At 43.2% G+C, this 22,043-nt stretch overlaps 1 protein-coding gene across 6 annotated transcripts in view; it reads left to right on the top strand.

Annotated features, from left to right (window-relative positions):
* The first annotated feature begins 2,839 nt into the window (after positions 1-2,839).
* Positions 2,840-22,043, top strand: part of TCERG1 (transcription elongation regulator 1) — a 136,965-nt gene continuing 117,761 nt past the window's right edge. For 5 of the 6 annotated variants that reach the window (XM_077472999.1, XM_077472998.1, XM_077472997.1 and 2 more), the window contains exons 1-4: positions 2,840-2,958; positions 12,638-12,866; positions 18,444-18,632; positions 21,034-21,502. In XM_077472999.1, the coding sequence (XP_077329125.1) occupies positions 2,849-2,958; positions 12,638-12,866; positions 18,444-18,632; positions 21,034-21,502 (997 nt within the window). In that variant the 5' untranslated portion in view covers positions 2,840-2,848. The remainder of the gene's footprint in view (positions 2,959-12,637; positions 12,867-18,443; positions 18,633-21,033; positions 21,503-22,043) is intronic. The other variant, XM_077472995.1, reaches the window with a different exon arrangement.

Raw genomic sequence — 22,043 nt, 5'->3', positions numbered from 1 at the left:
GGCGGACAAATCTGACCCCAAGTGACACTTTTGGGGACCAGTGACATTATTACAGCAATCAGTGCTAAGAAAATGCACTTACCAATGTATAAATTACACCTGCAGGGAAGGGGGTTAACACTAGGGGGCGATCAAGGGGTTAACTGTGTTCCGGGGGGGGGGGGGGGTGTTCTAACTGTGTGGGGTCTGTGCTCACTAGGACAACACAGAGATTACTGTTTCTGATTACTAGGAATGGCAGACCTCCATGTTGTCCCCTGTCATAAGGGGGATCCGTCTTGTTTACAGATCCCCGTTCCGCCTCTCTGTACCGTGATCGCGGGTGGCCGTCGGACCTGCGCGTGCGCTCCCATGGCACGCAATGGGCGCACACGTCCACAGTATCTATTGCATGAAGCGACGTACAGGTACGTCGTTTTGCGCAAAAGAGCCAACCTGCCGCAGTATATGTACTGTGGCTGGTCAGCGAGTGGTTATACGAGTAAACATGGGAGTAAATTACTGCAGTCAAATGTAACATTTTCTATTTTTGTTTTAGTGCTCTGTAATCTGTGTGCAATGCCCCATAGACAACAAAGCATTTATTTTCAGATCAGTAAAAAACTCAGCATTTTTTTTACTCTTGTGTGCAAGAGGCCCTGCTGTCAGTGAAACTGCTGTGAGGAGTGTAGGATGCTTTGTGTGTCTATGGACGCATACAGCCCAGCCTGGGAGCACGCACACACAGGTGCCTCTTCAGCACACGTTTGCTGAGGGGGCACCCAAAAGGAGGGAGAAGCAGAAAGGGCTGGTGGAGGTCTGCCAAAGAGGAGGTAAGTATAACATCTTTTTTTTTTTTAAAACAAAAACAGCCTAATTATTATTATACAGGATTTATAAAGTGCCAACAGTTTGTGTTAATATCACTTCAACTGTCACAGTACCAGAAAAGAGCCGCTCAGGATGGGATCTGCTGACGCTAAGGCTGGATTCACACCTATGCAGTTTTAGTGCTTTTTGCATTGCAGTCCATGTAACATGGTTTTCTATGGAGCACGGTCTATAGTGCAAATCTGCAAAATGCAAAAAGCACAAAAACTGCTTAGGTGTGAATCCAGCCTAAAGGAGACACTGCAAGGAACATTCTTAGCAGAGGCAGCCACCTGTGGGTAATGGGATACACACCATGACACATAACTAATGAGTTTACTACTGGATCTGAACAATACATACATTCAGTACTAGACTTCAAGTGTAACTAAAGGCAAACCACCCCTCCCCCTTTTTTTTCAGTTTTAGACAGGGGGATTAGAACACCCGTCAGTCTCTAGTGCTGTTTGTGCCTCCGTTAGGGAGATTCACATTTGATATTTGTCCAGGCAACTGTTATCATCGAAAGTGAAAGTAAAAAAAAAAAAAAAAAAAAAAAAGGAAATATTTCACTGGGGACACTAGTTCTGGTGATGAAACATTCTGCCCTCATTTTGGAAGGATTTCCTCTCACTTCCTGTTTTGGCTATGAGAAAGGAAGTAAAGGGAAATCTCCCCAGTGGGACAAAGATGGCAAAAAACCCTCCCATAAGCTGCCAATACATTATTAAATGTTCTTATTTAATATCCTTTACATTTGCATTCAACTATGTAGTGCAAGGGCCTGCGTGCTGGCATAAAATGTGAAAGTGTTTAAGTCTGACCTAGTATTATATGGTTTTGGTAAATCTAAAGGAAAATTGTACAAGAAAATTGTATACTGTATGGTCAGCCTTACTCTATCCAAAATAAAAAAAAGTTTTCCCTTTAGTTACATGTTTAGCTTTAACCACTTGACGACAAATCACATACATGTACTTGATTGGCTTCACGTGGTTATACTGGGTTATGGCTGCAGCTGTATGCCATAACCCCAGTATTTTTTTTTTTTGAGTCGACAATGCTCTTTCATTTAAAAGCAATCCTAGCCCCTGGATTGCTGTTACAGGAGGCGGGAGGGGGTGCCTCTACCGTGTGGTCAGGAAGCCCAGGTATCTTATTCGGCAAGGCCACTGGGTTATCATAGACTGTCTCTATGGTCTAGGACAGTGGTCACCAAACTGCGTCTCTTTGCTTGCTTTTATCTCGACCTTTGGGCATTATTCCCTCCACTGCGGGGCATAGTTCCTGCACTGACACCAACAACAGGGCACTATTTCTCCCACTGACACCAATGACAGAGCACTATTCCTCCCACTGTCACCAACAACAGGGCACTATTCCTCCCACTGACACCAACAACAGGGCACTATTCCTTCCACTGAAACCAACGATGGGGCACTACTGCTCCCACTGACACCAACAATGGGGCACTACTGCTCCCACTGACACCAACAATGGGGCACTACTGCTCCCACTGACACCAACAATGGGGCACCTGTTGCCTTATGAGTTTAAATAGACATGTCTATTTACTCAGTGAAATATCACCTTTTTTTATTTTACCAAAAAAAAAAAGAGATTATATATATATTTTTTGCATTATAATTCATGAAAGCAGGGCTCGACAAACCCCAGGTGCCTGGGCTGCCATTCGAATGCCCCCACACCCTTCTTGCGCCCTTCCCGCTATACATTTCTGGAAGGAGGAGAGCAGAAAAACTGATAGAATGTAAGAATAACTGTCCCCCTTCTAATACGCTCCAGTCTACTTCCTCACTACAGACATCTCCAGACACACCGCTAACTCTCCCTCTGCCAGCACTTCATCTTCCCGGGCTCCCCGCTCCCTCCTCCCCCTAGCGGTCACTTCCTGGGCTTCCCCTTTCCGGAAATCGTCATCGAACTCGCCGGAACCACAATTGATTGACCTTCTCGTCAGCCAATAGCGGCAGGGATCATGCAGTCAGGTGGTATGTGGGTAGGTGGGTCACTGGTGAGGTTATCGGTTGTTCCTGTAATGGCGGAGCGCGGGGACTCCGATGTGGAGAGGTACAATAGTGACATTAGGTAGGTGATACCGGTGGGAAGAGCGCATGGCACAGAGGGTGCTGGGTGGCTGTCGCTGCTGGGTACTCTGGCGTGTGTAAGGCGCGCGGTAAGCATGATGGTAATATGAATACCATGTATGAAAGAGAGGCCAGGACACCCGTGCAAAGCATGCCGGGAGAATGGTGTGTATGGGAGGCCTGTGCTTATCCCTGAGTGCAGCTCACACGTCTATACGACTGTATGTGTACATAGAGTGATGTGTGTGGATGGGATGTAGTGTTCATAGAGCCATGCCGGCCACATGCATTGTATCCTTGTGTCAGCTCTCTGTTCTGTGTACTTCCTCTATGACTGGCCACCTTTATAATGATTAGGGCTGCACTCTGTGTTCCTAAACACATTCATTACAATTTCATACAAGCTTTAGGCTGAGTTTTGACTAGTGCGATTGCACATATCGTATGTGATTTGTACCGTATGGCTGCGCACATCACATGCCATATCTGTGAGATGCAAATTGAGCTATACAGTTTGAATTTGCACTAAAATGGGACAGGACCCTTTCTTGGTCTGCACTGGAATCGGTGCTGAACATCCGATTCCAATGTTCGCACTGCATTCTGCAAACAGATTTTGGGGTCTCATTGACTTTATATTGACACCCGCAGTGTGAACTGCCTGTGGTTCAGATGTGATGCGAGAAACCGCAAAGGATTTGCTGTGGTTCCCGCATTGCACCAGTGTAAACCCTTTTATCTATAGGTAAGCCTAGAATAAGGCTTACCTATAGATAGTGGAAATATCTCTCCTAAACATGCGCCGTTTAGGAGATATTTCACTTGTAGTGCGCCAGTGTCGTCCTCGGCACATGCTCTGTGAAGAAGTGGACCACTGCGCCACTTCTTCCCCCAGAGTGTGCCGTGACTGATGGCTCCCGCAGCTCCGGCCAGTCACAGAGCCGGAGTCTGTAGCCCCAGAAGGAAGAGGGGCGAAGATGGATGTGGCCTGCACAGGGGACTGCGCTGGCTTAGTTTGCAGGTAAGTGTCATATAATAGCACATTATACTTTTTATTTTCAGACATTTTGGGGAGCAAAAGAGGAAGTAATACCCAGTGATGTAATATATATAAAATCAAAAAACAAATCTCAAACGTGTTATACACTTGCTTACTCTATGCAGTCTGAATTTGCACAGAGCAACCTGGATCCTCCTCTTCTTGGGTCACTCTTCACTGCTCCTGACCCCTCCCTCCTGTTAGGTGACCCCACAGCAAGCAACTTTCCCCCGAGCTGAGTCACAGCTCCCTGTGTCCATTCAGACACGGAACCGTGGCCTGGCCTCCTCTCTTCTGATTGGCTGAATGCTTTTGACTGACTGTAGCGGGAGCCAATCACGCCACACTGTTGTCTTAGCGAATGAAGAGGGGAGTCCTGGGCAATGCATATGCTTTAAAGTGGTGTTCCGCTAAAAAAATAAAAAATGTAAGTCAGCAGCTACAAATAGTGCAGCTGCTGACTTTTAATAATCAGACACTGACAGGGTCCAGCGATGCGGGGGAACGAAACCCCCGCTTGTCTCCCCATCTGCTCGGCAGCGCCAGCATTTTAACTGTGGGTGCCAGGACTGGCCGCGCAATCATCTGGGACCTGTCATGTGTCCCAGGTGATTGACAAGAGGGAGGGGAGAGAGGTGATCTCCCTTCCTGCGCTGAGGGAAGTGACGTCAGGAGCACAGGCGCCAAAGGAATTAGACTGCGAGGGACCCCCTAGCAACAAGCATTTAGATTTGAATAAAAATGTTTTTTCTCCAATTTTTTTGTTTTGTTTTGTTTTTTTACGCACCGTAATAATTTTTTTTTTTTTTTTGGGGGGGGTGGAACTCCACTTTAAGATAAAAAAAAAAAACCTTCTGCCTTTTACAATCCCTTTTTAAAGTGGTTGTAAACCAGACATGCAATATGAACAAAGCATCTCCATCTATATTTGTCTCAACATTTAGGCTACTTTCACACTGAGGCGCTGGCGGTAAAGAGGCGCTATATTTAGGGGCGCTAAACGGCCGCTAGCGGGCGGTTTTAACCCTTTTTCGGCCATTGACGGGGTTAAAACTGCCCGCTGCGCTTTGCAGGCGGGTTTGCAGCGCTGCCCCATTGTTTTCAATGGGAAGGGGCCCTTTAGGAGTGGTAAATACAGCGCTCCAAAGATACGGCTTGCAGGACTTTTTTTGACCACCCTGCAAGCGTACCGCTCCAGTGTGAAAGCCCCCGGGGCTTTCACACTGGAGACATAGCAGCAGCTATTTCAGGGCACTTTGCAGGTGCTATTTTTAGCACTTTATCGCCTGCAAAGCGTCTCAGTGTGAAAGCAGCCTAAGTGTCATTTCTATCTGCTGCTTTGTTCCTCTGCTATCAGCATGAATCACTTCTGACAAGTTTTACTGACACTAAGAGAAAAATGGTGGCATCTCCATCTGATTGGCAGCCTCAGCTGTGTGTGTGTCCATTCCCTCCAATCAGCTCTCAGAGCTCACTGAGGTGTGCAATTTCAGCTCTCCGCCCCCTTTTTTCTGAACACTCAGACATGTTCTAAATTCAGGACTGTTAAAGGATGTAGGGAAGACTGAAGATAAACAGGTACAATTGACGTAGGTTTTGTTTCATCCCTGTGTATCACCTGAGGCCAGTCACGTCACTGAGTATATGGAAGGGTTTACAACCACTTTTAAAGTAGATTAACAGCTTTACCATCACTTTCAGACTAGTGCGATCTCAGATATTGCATGTGAGTCGCAGCCACACCGCAGGTGCTGATCACATGCGATGTCTAAGCAATGCCAGTTCAGCCATACAGTATGGCTGAACTCGCATTAGATTTGCACTGAAGAAGGTGCAGGGACTTGTTTTTCCTCGTACTGGAATCCGATCGCATGGGTGTTCTCACCCATGCGATCCGATTCCTGTATGAATCCACAGTTTGCTCTGTGAACTAATCTGGGGGTGTCCTTAACATTGTATTGACACCCAAGTGCTTTGCAGAAGGCAGTGTGAACTGTCTATGGCAGAGAAGCGATGCAGAAACCGGCGCTGTAATTGCGCTGGTTCCCGCATCACACTAGTCTGAACCTAGGCTCAATGGTGATGAAGAGGCAGACAGATGAAAGCAGATCTTTACCAGAGGAAGCCTTGTAGTCATTGATAAAAATGCAAGGCTCTTCCTGAAAGTGATTTGTAAAGGTAAAAAAAGCAAACCTGTTAGGTAGGGGGAAGTTGTCTGTACCGCTGTCAAGACACAGCACTTCTGACTGGATGTAGCTGGCAATACTAATCTATGGCAGCAGCCACAGCGGCCAGACTATTCTGGCATTGAAATAAATAGTATGAGTTAACTTGGCCCGAACAAACTTTTAAAAAGTAAACCTGGAGTGTTACTTTAAAGCGGTATTAAAATAAAACAAAGCATGTAATCTAATGCAGCTTACCACTCCTTTGATGTGGCACCTGCATTGGTTTTCTTCTTTTTTTTGGGGGCTTTTTCCTCTGTTTTTACCTGGTGATCTTGCCAGTAACACACTTCTATTAGAGTGCCCCCAGGGGTCACCTTTTAGACAGTGGCACTGTTAGTCTGGGGTGGGGGAAGTGGTAGATATAGTAGCAGGTTTAGATATATTAAACAGATTGAAACCAAACTCCAGCTCACTGTTACAGCAAACCGTGTTTTTTTTTTTTTTTTTTTTTTTTCCATTTTGGGATGAAGGATTTACATAAAAGCTGATTCTTGTAAGAGCCCTTGTCAGTGGTAAATACTTTGTCTCATCCCTGTAACTGATATAAAAACAAGTGCAAGGTAATGATTCAAAAAAATATAAATCAAATCTATTACCAGAATTTCACCCCAATATCTATTATAGACAGCAGTGTATTTAATTCAACCACTTATCATAAAACAGAGTGATGTGATAAAATACAAGTAAATAAAATATAGCAACAACATATCCAGTGAACCAGATATGAGTTTATATAGAGGCAAAATAGCACTAGAAAGCCGTGATGAGAGCATAGGGTAAGCTCATCAAACCATCACCTTCAATCGCTTATAAAGTCTCCCAGGTGTCTATGGTTGAATACAACGCTTACAAGATAACGCAACCCTCATATAAGAGTGGTCACATGTGCATAGTAAGATTCTCTCAGGGGAAAGGCACTCTTTCAACCTTCCCTCATCAGTAGAAACACCAGAAGTTTTTCTTTAACTGCATTAGAGCTTGTTTTTGATTGCACTGGTTGGGTCACCAGGTGAAAATGAATGCCTAAAAAGAAAATGCAGCTTTATCCTAGGGTTGATCAGCTGCATTATAGTAAATGTTAGCTTTTGGGTTCAATACTGCTTACATTGGGGCGTTGGGTGCGTCGGTGGTAAAGTGCCGCTATTTTTAGCAGCGCTTTACCGTCAATTTCATGGAGTTATTTGTCCACTAACGGGGTGCTTTTACCCCCCCGCTAGTGGCAGAGAAAGGGTTAAAGCCACCCGCAAAGCACTGCTGCGGCAGCACTTGCCGGCAGTATAGCCGCTCTGCCCATTGATTTCAATGGGCAGGAGCGGTATACACACCGCTCCAAAGATGCTGCTAGCAGGACTTTTTAGCATCCTGCCAGCGCACCGCTCCAGTGTGAAAGCCCTCAGGCTTTCACATTGGAGAGAAGGGAGTGGCTCAGGGCGCTTTGCAGGCATTATTTTTTAGCGCTGTAGTGCCTGCAAAGCGCCCCAGTGTGAAAGGGGTCTTAAAGAGCTAAAATCTCATGTACACGACTTTTTAAAGAACTCTGAATGCCAATCAAAGCCCTTGTCACTAAATTGAATTGTCATCTTACAGTCCTGTTTAGATTTTGCTTTACTTCAAAAATTATACCCTGAGTCGATTCTTTTTTTTTTTTTTGCGCTTTAAAGCATCTGAAATGCCTCCATAGACGTCTAATAAAGCTTGCTAACATCGCCTGCAGCTTTTATTCATCTTTAGCTTCACTTTATTTTGGGTCTTGACAGGAGTGGAGCCACTAGCGTGGGAATTGCTATAGCAGCAGTTGAGTGGGGGACCGGACCAGGAGATGCTAGTAATGTCGCACATGGTGCTCAGCCTGGGAACAATATAGCAAGAGGCGAGTGGGAACTGGGAGGAGGATCAGCAGAGCTGGGGGTTACTACTGAGCGGGTGGAACGGCAGATCTGGGGGTTACTATTGAGGGAGGGACCGGCAACATATACAGTATATAGCAATGTCATTTGCTCACATCAGTCACTCCATCCACTGAATGCTGGTAATTCCCCTTTGATGAAATGGCACATGCATGGCCGATCTCAATTTTAAGCGCATGAGCCTTAATCGCATGACTGCATTTATCCCTAGTGCTTTGAGAACAATGCTCTTGCATCCCTGTCGCAGGCAAAAGTTTGTATATAAGGGTGGTTCCACGATAATGGTGACAGAGAAGCTGCGAAGGCAGATTGTAAACAAGTGACAGTCTGCTGATAGAAAGCCAAGCGGAAACTTGATGAATCTTGTAGAACTTTTTATCGTATTTGAGGGGTTAAAGCGTACTTATTGTCAAAATCTTATATTCATTTCCACATTGTATTTCAGCCTGCTGCTTTTCTGAACAATCTTGAAATTTGTAAACTTTGTGAAGATCCCCACACATTTATTGCCTTAAATGCTGTGACGCTATATCCTGTGAGTAGGCAATGCTGTCACACATTTCACAGAGCGTGCTTCTGAACTACAGAGGTGCTGAGGCGTTTCAGGAGGTGGAGTCAGTACAGGAATCACTGATTGCAGGTGTTTCTTCAGATTAGACGACCCGTTAGATTTTAGATCAGAAGTGACGATCCGTCGCCACCATTTTGCTACACCCCGCACTTGCCCACAGTAAGGATACAGTGAGAAGGCAGCAAGCGGACATATTGTTGCACCCACCGGAGTCTTTTCACACTTATTTTTAACAGTAAACTCAGCTTATATAATGAATATAGATTTCCACTTGCCGCCTTCTCACTGTATCCTTACTGGTCCATAGTGTGGGGTGTAGCAAGATGACGGCGACAGAATGTCACTTCTGTTACAAAATCTGACGAAACACAGGCAGCAGGGTACCATTGGAAAAGAAAAAGGTAACCGCGCTCTCTGCAGGGACAACCCAATCCATACACCAGGTCCACTCACAGGTGCCGAGGCTCGATGTATCCCAACACACTCCTATGTAACAATAGTAAGAAGAACTGGCAAGACTGTAATCCTTGAAGTGTCATTTATTGGTACATCAGTCTTGTCAGCTTTTCTTACTATTGTAGCAAGGTACCATTGGATATGTAGTCCTTATATATTAAACATAAACCATAGAGGAGAAGCTGCAAAGCATGCAGGGAATTCAGGAATTTGTTTAAAGATATGGTCAGCAGACAGGCAGAACTCACAACATGAAAGGAGATTTTAAGTAAGCTTACATCATCTCACAAAAGTGAGTACACCCCTCACATTTTTGTAAATATTTTAATGTACCTTTTCATGTGACAACACTGAAGAAATTACACTTTGCTACAATATAAAGTTGTGAGTGTACAGCTTGTATAACAGTGTCAATTTGCTGTACTCTCAAAATAACTCAACACAAAGCCATTAATGTCTAGACCACTGGCAACAAAAGTGAGTACACCCCTAAGTGATCTCCAAGTTGGGCCCAATTAGCCAATTTCCCTCCCTGGGGTCATGTGACCCGTTGGCGTTACAAATTCTCTGGTGTAGATGGGGAGCAGGTATGTTCAATTTGGTGTATTGCTCTCACTTTCTTATACTGGTCACTGGAAGTTCAACATGGCACCTCATGGCAAAGAACTCTGAGGATCTGAAAAAAAAGAATTGTTGCTCTACATAAAGATGGTCTAGGCTAAAAGAAGATTGCCAAAACCCTGAAACTGACCTGCAGCATGGTGGCCAAGACCATACGCAGTTTAACAGGACAGAGTCCACTCAGAACAGGCCTCGCCATGGTCAACCAAAGAAGTTGAGTGCACGAGCTCAGCGTCGTATCCAGAGGTTGTCTTTGGGAAATAGATGTATGATTGCTGCCAGCATTGCTGCAGAGTTTAAAGTGGTGGGGAGGGTCAACCTGCCAGTGCTCAGACCCTATGCCGTGCACTGCATCAAATTGGTCTGCATGGCTGTTGTCCCAGAAGGAAGCCTCTTCTAAAGATGATGCACAAGAAAGCCTGCAAACAGTTTGCTTAAAACAAGCAGACTAAGGACATGGATTACTAGAACCATGTCCTGTGGTCTGATGAGACCAAGATCAACTTATTTGGTTCAGATGGTGTCAAGTGTGTGTGGCGGCAACTTTGGTGAGAAGTACAAAGACAAGTGTTTCTTGCCTACAGTCAAGCATGGTGGTGGGATTGTCATGGTTTGGGGCTACATGAGTGCTGCCGGTACTGAGGAGCTATTGTTCATTGAGGGAACTATGAATGCCAACATGTACCGTAACATACTGAAGCAGAGCACGATCCCCTCCCTTCGGAGGCTGGGCCACAGGGCAGTATTCCAACATAAGGACCCCAAACACGCCTCCAAGACGACCACTGCCTTGCTAAAGAAGTTGAGGGTCAAGCTCATGGGCATCTGTGGGGCATCCTCAAACGGAAGCTGGAGGAGCCCAAGGTCTCTAACACCAGCTCTGTGATGCCATCATTGAAGCGTGAAAGAGGACTCCAGTGGCAACCTGTGAAGCTCTGGTGAACTTCATGCCCATGAGGGTTAAGGCATTGTTGGAAAATAATGGTGACCACACAAAATATTGACACTTTGGGCCCAAGTTGGACATTTTTACTTAGTGGTGTACTCACTTTTGTTGCCAGCGGTTTAGACATTAACAGCTTCGTGCCCGCCCTATAGCCGAAAGACGGCTACAGAGCGAACGCTAACTGCCGGGAGGCCGTCCCTGGACGGACTCCTGTTTGCTTCCGCAATGCGCGCTCCCGCGAGAGTGCACATCGGGGAAGTTCTGTGCTGGCCGTGTCCCTCGGACACAGCCAGTCACAGATCGCTGTAAACGGCCAATCACAGCGGCCGTTTACAGCGCGATCGGCCTATCCAATGAGAAATGATCTCATATGTAAACATATGAGATCATCTCTCAGCGAAAAGTGCCATCCTCCCTAGTGCTATCTGTCCCCAGTGCCACCTGTTGTCAGTGCCATTTGTCATCAGTGTCACGTTTCATCGGTGCCACGTGTCATCAGTGCCATGTATCAGTGTCACGTGTCATTGTCCTGGTACTCCAGGGCCTTCAAAAGTGTAATAGGTAGTCAACAAGTTAGATGTGTAATTTATGTTCCTAGAACACATGATGGCGCTCCCTGCATGTTGGGCCTCTCTATGTGGCCAGGCTGTGAAAAAGTCCCACACATGTGGTATTGTAATACTCAGGAGGAGTAGCAGAATTTTTTTGGGGGTGTCATTTGTGGTATACACATGCCATGTGAGAGAAATAACCTATTACAATGACAATTTTGTGGAAAAAAATAAAATAAATAAATCTTAATTTTGCAAAGAATTGTGGGAAAAAAATAACATCAAAAAGCTCACCATGCCTCTTACTAAATGCCTTGGAATGTCTACTTTCCAAAAGGGGTCATTTGGGGGGTATTTGTACTTTCCTGGCTTGTTCGGGTTGCAAGAAATGAGATAGGCCACCAGTACATCAGATGTGATCAATTTTTTATGATTCGCACCACAGCTTGTAGACTCTCTAACTTTCACAAAGACCAAATAATATCCACTAATTTGGGTTATTTTTACCAAAGATATGTAGCAGTATAAATTGTGGCCAAAATTTATGAAGGAAAATTCATAATTTGCATAATTTTGTCACAGAAACCAAAAAAATATGCTTTTTTTTTTTTTTTTTACATTTTCGGTCTTTTTTCATTCATAGCGCAAAAAAAAAACCCAGAGGTGATCAAATACCACCAAAAGAAAGCTCTATTTGTGGGGAAAAAAGGACAAAAAATTAATTTGGGTACAGTGTTGCATGACTGAGTAATTGTCATTCAAAGTGTGAGAGCACCGAAAGCTGAAAATTGGTCTGGGCAGGAAGGGTGTTTAAGTGCCCAGTAAGCAAGTGGTTAATCTGTGTTGAATTATTTTGAGGGAACAGCAAATGTACACTTATACAAGCTATACACTTATTACTTTACTTTATAGCAAAGTGTAATTTCTTCATTGTGGTCACATTAAAAGCTATACTGTAGAAAAATATTTACAAAAATGTGAGAGGTGTACTCCACTTTTGTGAGATACTGTATATTGGGTTGTCAAAAATAGCTATTGTTGCAATGCTGGGCCTATAAAATGAAAGTGTATACTGTGACCATGGAACTTAATTATTCTTGAAGTTCAGCCTTAAATTATCTCAGATCTGTCATAAAGTTATTTATCCCCCCCACCCTGCTTGCTGACTGTGAAAAATCAGTACGTTGGTGAGGTCATCCTTCCTTCTGCTCTTCTTTCCATAAGCATGTTCATTAGAACTTCTGTAGATAAGCAAAACCATCATGCTTGCAAATGCATTCCATTTGAAAACCAAACCTTTTTTTGTTTATGAACAAATAATGGGATTCTTTTTTATTTTCTTTGTATTAACCTACTTTTAGGATGGCGCAGCAGCAGCAGGCTCTGCGATTTCGTGGTCCTACACCTCCCCCAGCTGCTGTTTTAAGAGGCCCACCTCCTCTCTTGCGTCCTCCACCTCCTTTCGGTATGATGCGAGGACCTCCGCCACCACCACGGCCTCCATTTGGACGTCCTCCTTTTGATCCCAATATGCCACCAATGCCACCGCCTAGTGGCATTCCACCTCCAATAGCTCCTCCTCATCTTCAGGTAACTTTGAATAGTGTTCTACATTGCCTTGAAAATTACTGTCAGTGTTAGGCTGTGTCGACTGTTAGAAGCTGTTCCTGTACTGTTGTATGCTTCCTAATTAACTTTGGGGCATTTCTAAAGGCATGCATTTCTTTCCTTTTTGCCACATGGGATTCTTAAAGTGGTTGTAAACCCTTAAGAGATCCATTTTTGCTACAGGTAAGCCTATAATAAGGCTTACCTGTAGCTACCCAGGATATCTCCTAAACCTGCATGGTTTGGGAGCGATCCCTTGTATTTGCAGGGGATCGATGTGACGTCATCGCTGTGACGTCAGTCAAAGGCTGGATTCACACCAATGCATTTTTAGTGCTTTTTGCAGATTTGCATTACAGTCTATTCAACATTGTTTACCATGGAAAACATTCTGTAGTGCAAATCTGCAAAATGGAAAAAGCACTAAAAATGCATTGGTGTGAATCCAGCCTTTGACTGTGACGTCATCGCGGCTCCGGGCCAATAACCACACCAAAGCTGCGATACCCAAAAGTAATCCCTGGGTGTGATGTTGCCGGCTGGTGCTGTGTGTGGGCACCGTAGTGAGGGCTTCGATCTCAGGTGGGTATTCCATAATGAGCTAGTAGCCTACTAGCTCATTTATGCCTTTGTCTTGCAGGTGTTAGGGTTTTTTTTGTTTTTTTTCCCCCACATTGGGTTTACAACCACTTTAATATATGCAGTGTATTTGAGCACAAAACTACAACCCTAAATCCAATAAAGTTGGGACGCTGTGTAAAATTCACATAGCAGAATGCAATGATTTGCAAATATCATAAACCAATATTATATTCACAATAGAAAATTGAAAACATTCCATGCCTAAACTGAAAAAATATACCACTGTAAGGAAAAAAGGTAATTTTTAAATTGATGGCAGCAAAAACCTGCCATGGTAAGTGGTGCTAACAAGGAAAAGCTGGAAGAACATTTTGTAACGTTAATTGGCAACAGGGTAGTGACATGATTGGGTATAAAAAGAGCATGTTACTTTGGCATTAAATTAATATAACGATGTTGTTCATGTTCAATCCGCTGTATAGTGTTGTAAAACGTTTGATTGTATAATTGTGAAATACAAAACCTCATGTTTTAATATGTCTCCAAAAAATTTGTTTAAAAATTGATTGTACTTAAAAAGGGCATCTTAATGAGTCAGTGTGTCTCAGAAATAAAGATGGGCAGAGGTTCACCAGTCTCAAAAGCTGTGTGAAGTTCTAAAAAAATTGTGGAATAATTTCAGAATAATGTTCATCAATGTAAAATTGCAAAGACTAAATATATTATTTATGCTGCATAATATCGAAGGATTCTGAGAATCTGGAGAAATCTGTGCGCAAGGGACAAGGCCATAGACGCCTGTCCTCTTCAGACCCTCAGATGGCACTGCATTATAGACAAACATGATTCTATGATGGACATCACTGCCTGGCCTCATGAATACTTCCAAAAGTCACTGTCTGTGAACACAGTTCACCGTTCCATCCAAAATGCATCTGAACATGATCCTGAAACTCTGCTGTCTTCTCTAGGCCAAAGCTCAGTTAAAACGGTCTATTGCAAAGTGGAAAACTGTTCTGTGGTCAGACAAATTGAAATTTTACGTTCTTTTTGGACCTTCCGACTTGTTATCCATGCTCAAAAGCCTACATCTCTGATGGTATGGGGGTGTACAGCTTGCACATCTGGAATGGCACCATCAATGCTGAAAGATTTCTAGGTTTTAGAGCAGCATATGCTGCCATCCAGACTGTTTTTAAGGGAAGGGCTTGCATATTTCAGCAGGACAATGCTAAACTGCATCTATGAGAACAGCGTGGCTTAAAGGTAGAAGAGTACAGGTGCTTAACTGCCTGCAATCCAGACCTGTTCACCAATTGAAAATATTTGGTGCTTCTTCAAATAAAAAAATGCAGCAAAGATGATCCAGGACTGTTGAGCAGTTAGAATCATGTATCGGGCAGGAATGGGATGACATTCCTCCCTCAAATCTTCAGGAACTGGTCTCCTCAGTTCTCAGATTTACAGAGTGTTCTTAACCACTTCCGCCCCAGAAGGCTTTACCCCCTTCTTGACCAGAGCACTTTTTGCGATACAGCGCTGCATTGCTTTAACTGACAATTGTGTGGTAGTGCAACGTTGCACCCAAACAAAATCAACATCCTTCTATTTTTTATTTTTTTTTAACTAGAAATAGAGCTTTCTTTTGGTGGTATTTGATCACCTCTGTTTGTGTGTGTTTCTCCCCCCCCCCCCCCCCCCCAAAATTGCTACTCTTTTTTTTTTGTTTATAGTGCAAAAAATAGTATAAAATAATATCTCAAAAAAATTATATAACAAAACGAATTTCTTAGTTTATCCCGATATGTATTCTTCTACATATTTTTGATACAATCGCAATAAGCATATATTGGTTTGCGCAAAACTTCTAGCGTCTACAAAATGGGGGATAGATTTATGGCATTTTTATTTTATTTTTTTATTAGTAATGGCAGTGAGCTGCGATTTTTATTTTTTAGTGACTGCGACATTATGGCAGACACTTTTGACACTATTTTGGGACCATTTTCATTTATACAGCTATAAAAATGCACTTATTACTGTGTAATTGACACTGGCAGGGAAGGGGTTAAACACTAGGGGCGATCAAGGGGTTAAGGGGGGGTGTACTAGGGAGTGATTCTAACTGTAGGGGGGGGATTGTCTCGCTAGAACATGACAGGGAGCAGTATATCTGTCATGTTGCTAGGCAGAACAGGGAAATCCCTTGTTTACATCTCCCGTTATGCCGCTCCGTGACATGATCGCGGGCCCCCGGTGGACATAGTCCGCAGGCACCTTCATGGAGTACACAGATTTAAAGGGGACGTACCTGTACACCCATTTGCCCAGTTGTGCCGACGTATATCGTCATGCACTGGTTGGCAAGGGTTTAAAAGAGGGGATGCTACACTATGGTAAATATGGCCCTGTCACAACCTTTTTGACATATATTGCTGCCATGAATTTCAAAATTACCTATTTTTTTTTTTTTTAATGTACCTTTTCTCAATTTATATATTTGAAATGTTTTCTATTGTGAATTATATATGGGGTTATGAGATTTGCAAATCATTGCAGTCTGTTTTTATGTAGATTTTATACTGCGTCCCAACTTTGGAATCGGGCTTGCACAATTCTTTTTGACTTTCCCGATATGAACACCAAAAAGATGTGCTTTAAAAAATTGAGATATGACGAGATGTGATATCAAAGCACTTTTATCAGTCCAGAGGCTTGGGCATAGCTGATGCTGCTTTCGATGCAGTAGATCACTGCAATTGTCTACTGGTTGATTGCACCCACCAGTAGATCACTATATGAAGCCATCTGTTGCCATAGACCTGCATGAAGGAGGTCTCTTGTGCCAGGGAAAAAGTGTGTATGTAGTGGTCCCTGCAGTAGGTGGGTTTGTATTCTAATGAGAGATTGTCTTCATTTATGGCCCTGTCGGCACACATCGCCTCACTACTCTCCAGCTCTTGCTGCAGCTAATTTTATAGTATATTTTTTTTTCTCAGGTGCCAAAAATTACATCTAAAAATCTGGATGACATTTGTGTATACTGTGAAAGCATCCATTGTTCACATAAGAGAACACAATGCCGTTCAGAACTTCAGTGTAAGGTAGCCTATAAATCTAAATTACAAATTAGTCACAAATCACAAATTAGTGTGTGTGTGTGGGGGGAGTGGACCATACCGCTTTGGGACTAAAGGGGGTTATAAAGGTTCACGGACTTAAAGCTAGCCCAAATGAACTAACGTGAGGTCGCTGGATGTGCAGGTAGCTGAGGCACCATACCACATTGTGATGTCATAACCTCTGACTCGGCCAATTTGCTTTGTATTTATAGTTAAAATATATTGCTTTCTTTGACTGGCTGAGTCAAAAGTCTCGGCTTGAACCCGGATTGCTGTATGTAGCCTCAGCTAGAGCTGGGCAATTTTCACAAAAAATAAATAAAAATCGGCAATTTAAAAAAAAAAAAAAAAAACTAGATTCACGATTCGAATCGAGGATGTGTGTGTTTTTATTTATTTTTTTTTTTTTTCTTGGACGCCACGCCAGTCTTGAGGAGCTGCGGGCAGGAGTTTTTAGGCGAGGCCGCGGCTACGGCCTAGTTCGTGGTGTCCGGCCTCACGGACTAGGCTGAAGCCATGGCCTCGCCTAAATACTCCTGCCCTCGGGACCGGAGCAGTGTCAGCACCAGTCCTGGTGAGAGGAAAAAAAAAAATCTAAAAAAATTCATTTACTGAAATTTTGAAGTGATTTGACATCTCGACTCAATTCAAGATTTAAATCCTTCCCCCCCCCCCCCCCCCCCCCCAGCTTCAGCTATATACAGTTTTATACAGCACATCCAGTGGTCTCACCTGTTAGTAAAGGACAATTTGGGCAAACTTTAAGTCCGTGAATCTTTTATAACCCCCTTGAGTCCCAAAGTGGTCAGCGACATACAGTTTATACAGCACATGTTAGTCAGGGACCAAGCTGGCCAAAATTAACTATGTAATGTATATTAAGGTTGTGACAGCTTTCGGGTTCATGGTCGGGTGCCCACTGCATGCGTGAGTCACACTGCACTCTGCTAGTGGCCAGGCAATCTTCTGGGACCTGTGATGTGTCCCAGAAGATTAGGGAGAGGTGGCGAGCAGGAAGGAGGAGGTGAGACAGGAAGTCCCACTATAAACTAGGTACCCAATCCCCCTTCCCAAAAAGACATGCCAAATATGGCATGTCAGGGGATGAGGAGTGCTTAAAGTGGAAGTTCCACTTTTTAAAAGCTGAGGTTCTGCTTTAAGTGCTGCCTTTATTTTAAATAATCTCAAAAGATAAGGGAGAGGCCATTGAACTTTAGACCCATTTAGAATCTTGGCAACCCATTTGTAACACAGAGCAGCTAAGTTGTCAGCTGCAGGTGTAACTTCTTTACCTTGCTGGCAAATTTATTTGTGAAATTGGTCATTCGGAGATCGGATATCTTGAGACTTTTTTCAGAATATCAAAAATTATGAGTGGTTGCAGAGTCTTCATTGGTTGGCTGAACCCAGTTGCCAGAGAAAAAGATGTGGAAAGATTTTTCAAGGGCTATGGAAGAATCGGACATTGATCTGAAGAGAGGCTTTGGGTTTGTGGAGTTTGAAGACCCAAGAGATGCAGATGATGCATTTTATGAACTTGTTGGAAAAGAACTGTGCAATGACAGGGTTACAAATGTGTTACAAATTAAACAATACAAGTGACATGGGTAAAACACAATAAAAATCAGTACGTTTTTTACACATATGTCAATTGTTTATTTTGTCGCAGCAAATTTTCGCATAATTTCAGAGTGGTTTGGTCTTTTTGTTTGCAGCTTTATTTGTATATGGGTGTGCAGGATTTGTATATACCGTATAGTTTTTTCTACTTTGTACAGTAAGTGAATGTTTGATTTAGTATATTGAATTCATTTGGTTTAAATTTAACCATTGCATGGTTGTTTTTATATATTAGAGACCTCCCTTTATTCCTCCACATATTGGAAGTATGCCGCCTCCAGGAATGCTGTTTCCACCAGGGCTACCGCCGGTTTCTTCACCTGCTACAAATTCAAATCCCAGTCCTAATACTTTGCCTACGCAGGCACCAACACTGCCTCCAAATGAGGAAATCTGGGTGGAGAATAAGACCCCAGATGGCAAGGTTTGTAACTCACTTTGATCATTTGCACAAATGGTGCCAGGTTTCCAGATTGTTATATATGTTTATAACCGTTCAGAGAGGATAGCTTGGACTGTTAGAGCTGAATTTCAAGGTTTGTTAGTTGCACTGTGGATTAAAGCTGAGTTCCACTGGTATTTCAGTTTTTTTTTAAAGTCAGCTGCTACAAAAAGTGTAGCTGCTGACTTTTAATAAACACACTCCCTTGTCTAGCGATGTGGCCGTCCAGCGCCCAGCTGTGACAGCTTGTGCAGGGCTTTTTTTTTTTTCTACTCTTTGGAATCGGATCGCATGGGTGTTCTCTGATTCCTGTGCGAGTTCACAGTACACACTGCAAATTGTGAACTGATCTGGGGGTGTCATTAACACCGTATTGACACCCGCAGCGGTTTCGCAGAGGGCAGTGTGAACTGCCTGCGGGAGAGATCCAATGCGGGAACCAGCGCTGTATTTGTGATGGTGCCCGCATTGCTACAGTGTAAACCTATGCCAAAGGAAAGATTGTAGTTCAAAAAAGTCTAGCCAGATACATTTTTGGGCAGAAGTTTAGGACAGGCTTAATCTTATTTTAGTGCTGTTATATTTTTCCTCCCAATACAAGCAAGTGTCCAGCAATCCATCAATACGTTTTACTTGCATTATGCTTCCTGTTCAAATGACTGTTATTCTTGCTTGCTCTCACTTTGCAAAGTGGCCAGTTGGGTGTCTTCCCCCATTGTGCAGTAGAAGGAATTTCTAATGTCCCTCAAAAAGTAAATTTCAAGTACTGGTGGCAAAATTAAAAGTAAAACGCTTATAAAATCCTCCCAGAGGTGGGAATCCTAGGAGATGTTTTATCCCAGCAGGTACATTTGAATAGGAAGATCCAATGACCTATCTGTGCACAGTCATCTGCCTGTGATTTCACTTCCACTTTTTCTGTTCTTGCACATGCATGTACATAATAGTGCTGTGAAAAGGTCCTTAAAAAAGGCCTTTTATTCTGGAGCATTTCTCAGATCCACATCCACTTTAGCGGAGTAGGATGATTTAAAAGCATTTATGTAGCAGAATCACTTGCAATATCCATCAGGCCCAACCCTTCTATACTAGGTCTACCAGTGCAGGCCGTTTGTCAAGACAGTGAGGATGTATGCAGATTACAAGGTCCTTTATTTGAAGGACCTTGGCCCCTTGTTAGCCACACTGCAAATCACTGAGAAATTTGGGAAACAATCCCAGGTTCTTCCCATAGATAACTTTCCACCCTCTGTGGAACAAACATCTATACCTCTTACCAGAGTTGGCTCACTATATTTTGGTATATTCATCATGTGACACCCCCCCCCCCCCAATTATATATCATTAACCCTTTTGCTGCCAAGTATGTATGCTATATGTCATGTGGACCCGACAGTGGGGGGGTTTTACATGCAACCACTGGGAGTGTTTGTATATCTGACAAGCTGACTGCCACCTGTCAGATGAAAGCCGTTGCTTTGATACCCCCCAGCAGTGTGTGCATGAAGATTTTCATTCACTCATGTCTCGTGGTCTTATAAATTCACCACCCTGATGCCCACCATACATATTGGTCTTATTGTACAGTCTCCTATAGATCTACCAACAAGTATGAAATTCAAGAGCCTGCCTGATTGGATATAAATTGATTCAATAAAATAGGTAGGCCCTCATATTGCATAGTTTTGGTAAACTTAAAGTTGATTGCACAGTCGGATTATAACATGTATGGCAAGTCTAAGCATCAAAGCCAGGAGAAATGCTGGGGGGGGGGTAAAGTTTGTACCTCCATCTATACTCACAAGCATACCCCCTCCCTCTTCTTTCTAGTAACTGCCGCCTAGCTCTAAAAACTTTAGTTCATATAGAGTCTTACAAATAGCATGTAGAGGAAAAAAAAACTAGATATTTTAAAAAGCTCTAAGGTTGTGCAAGTACCTTAGACAAAACCAATATTATTAAAGATTCGCTTTGTCACCATCAAGCAAGTAAAAGATATTCTTGGAAGACCAGTGCCAGTAACTGGCTCCCTCTTATGAAAAGAAGCCACTGCCATGACTCCTTCTTTTCATATAATCTGTGCGTGACTGATATCAGGCTACCTGTTGTCCTACACATGCACACTGAGCTGAGAGTGCAGCACCCCTATGTTACCAAAGAACAGTGATGGTGAACCTTGGCACCCCAGATGTTTTTGAAACTACATTTCTTATGTTGCTCAACTGCACTGTAAAGTGCATTAGCATCGTGGCAAATGTAGTTCCAAAACATCCTGGGGTGACAAAGGTTCGCCATCACTACCATAGAAGAACAAAGTAAATGCCATTTATCTGTGTATTTAGACAAATTTTGTTTTATTTTAACTCTCCTTCTTTTTTTCTAGGCTTATTTTTACAATGCAAGAACCCGTGAATCTTCATGGACTAAACCTGATGGAGTGAAGGTTATCCAGCAGTCGGAGCTGACTCCAATAATGGCAGTCCAAGCTCAGGCTCAGGCTCAAGCTCAAGCTCAAGCTCAGGCCCAGGCTCAAGCAGTGCAAGCTCAGGCCCAGGCCCAGGCAGTTCAGGCTCAGGCTCAAGCTCAGGCTCAAGCTCAAGCCCAGGCAGTTCAGGCTCAAGCTCAGGCTCAAGCTCAAGCCCAGGCCCAGGCAGTTCAGGCACAAGCTCAAGTTCAGGTGGCTCAGGCACAAGCTCAAGTGCAATCCCAGCCTGCTCATGTGCAGAATTCTACTGCTCCCTCTCCAACAACCAGTAGCTCTTCATTATTGGTATCTACATCAGCAACTTCAGCCAGTCAATCGTCTACAACTAATACTTCCACATCTAGCTCTATCCCACAGGTGGTTCCTAGTAAGTTATATTTCCTAAGTTTTAATATTTATAAAATATGTAGATTCCGTGTTCATTTTCATTAGGCTCCTAGAGATTATGTAATGTAGATCTGACAGCTTTGATAGCCATTACAACTTTTCTTCAGTGTTGTGGTTAATGGAAGGCCCATAGACACGCAATGTAAGTATGCCTTTTACTTGTAGCTGTGTAAAATTTGTATTCACCGACATGCACATCAGTGAAATCTTTTAATATGTACGCAGCAATGTTTTATCACGGTTACACAATGGCTTATGTTTTTGAGGTTTTGTTTGAGATATCACACAAATACTTGTATGTATAACATTTAAGTAATGACAAATCTAGATAACAGATCTAGTAATATTAGAAAATGTGTAACAAGAATACTTAGCTATAGATGCCTTTTTTTGCCATGGAGTCCCCGTCTGTGCGGCATGACACACATGATCACATCAGACGCATACAAAATAGCAGCTCTGAGGCGAGACTATTCTAAATTTTGACTGTAGTATATAAGTAGCATTTGGCTAATTACACG

The sequence above is a fragment of the Lithobates pipiens genome, unplaced genomic scaffold (genome assembly GCF_037356315.1).
Source record: "Lithobates pipiens isolate NorthernLeopardFrog02 unplaced genomic scaffold, aLitPip1_a1.2 Scaffold_8, whole genome shotgun sequence".
Classification (NCBI taxonomy): Eukaryota; Metazoa; Chordata; class Amphibia; order Anura; family Ranidae; genus Lithobates; species Lithobates pipiens.
The sequence above is the reverse complement of the archived record's forward strand: the minus strand, read 5'-3'. Positions and strand labels throughout refer to the sequence as shown.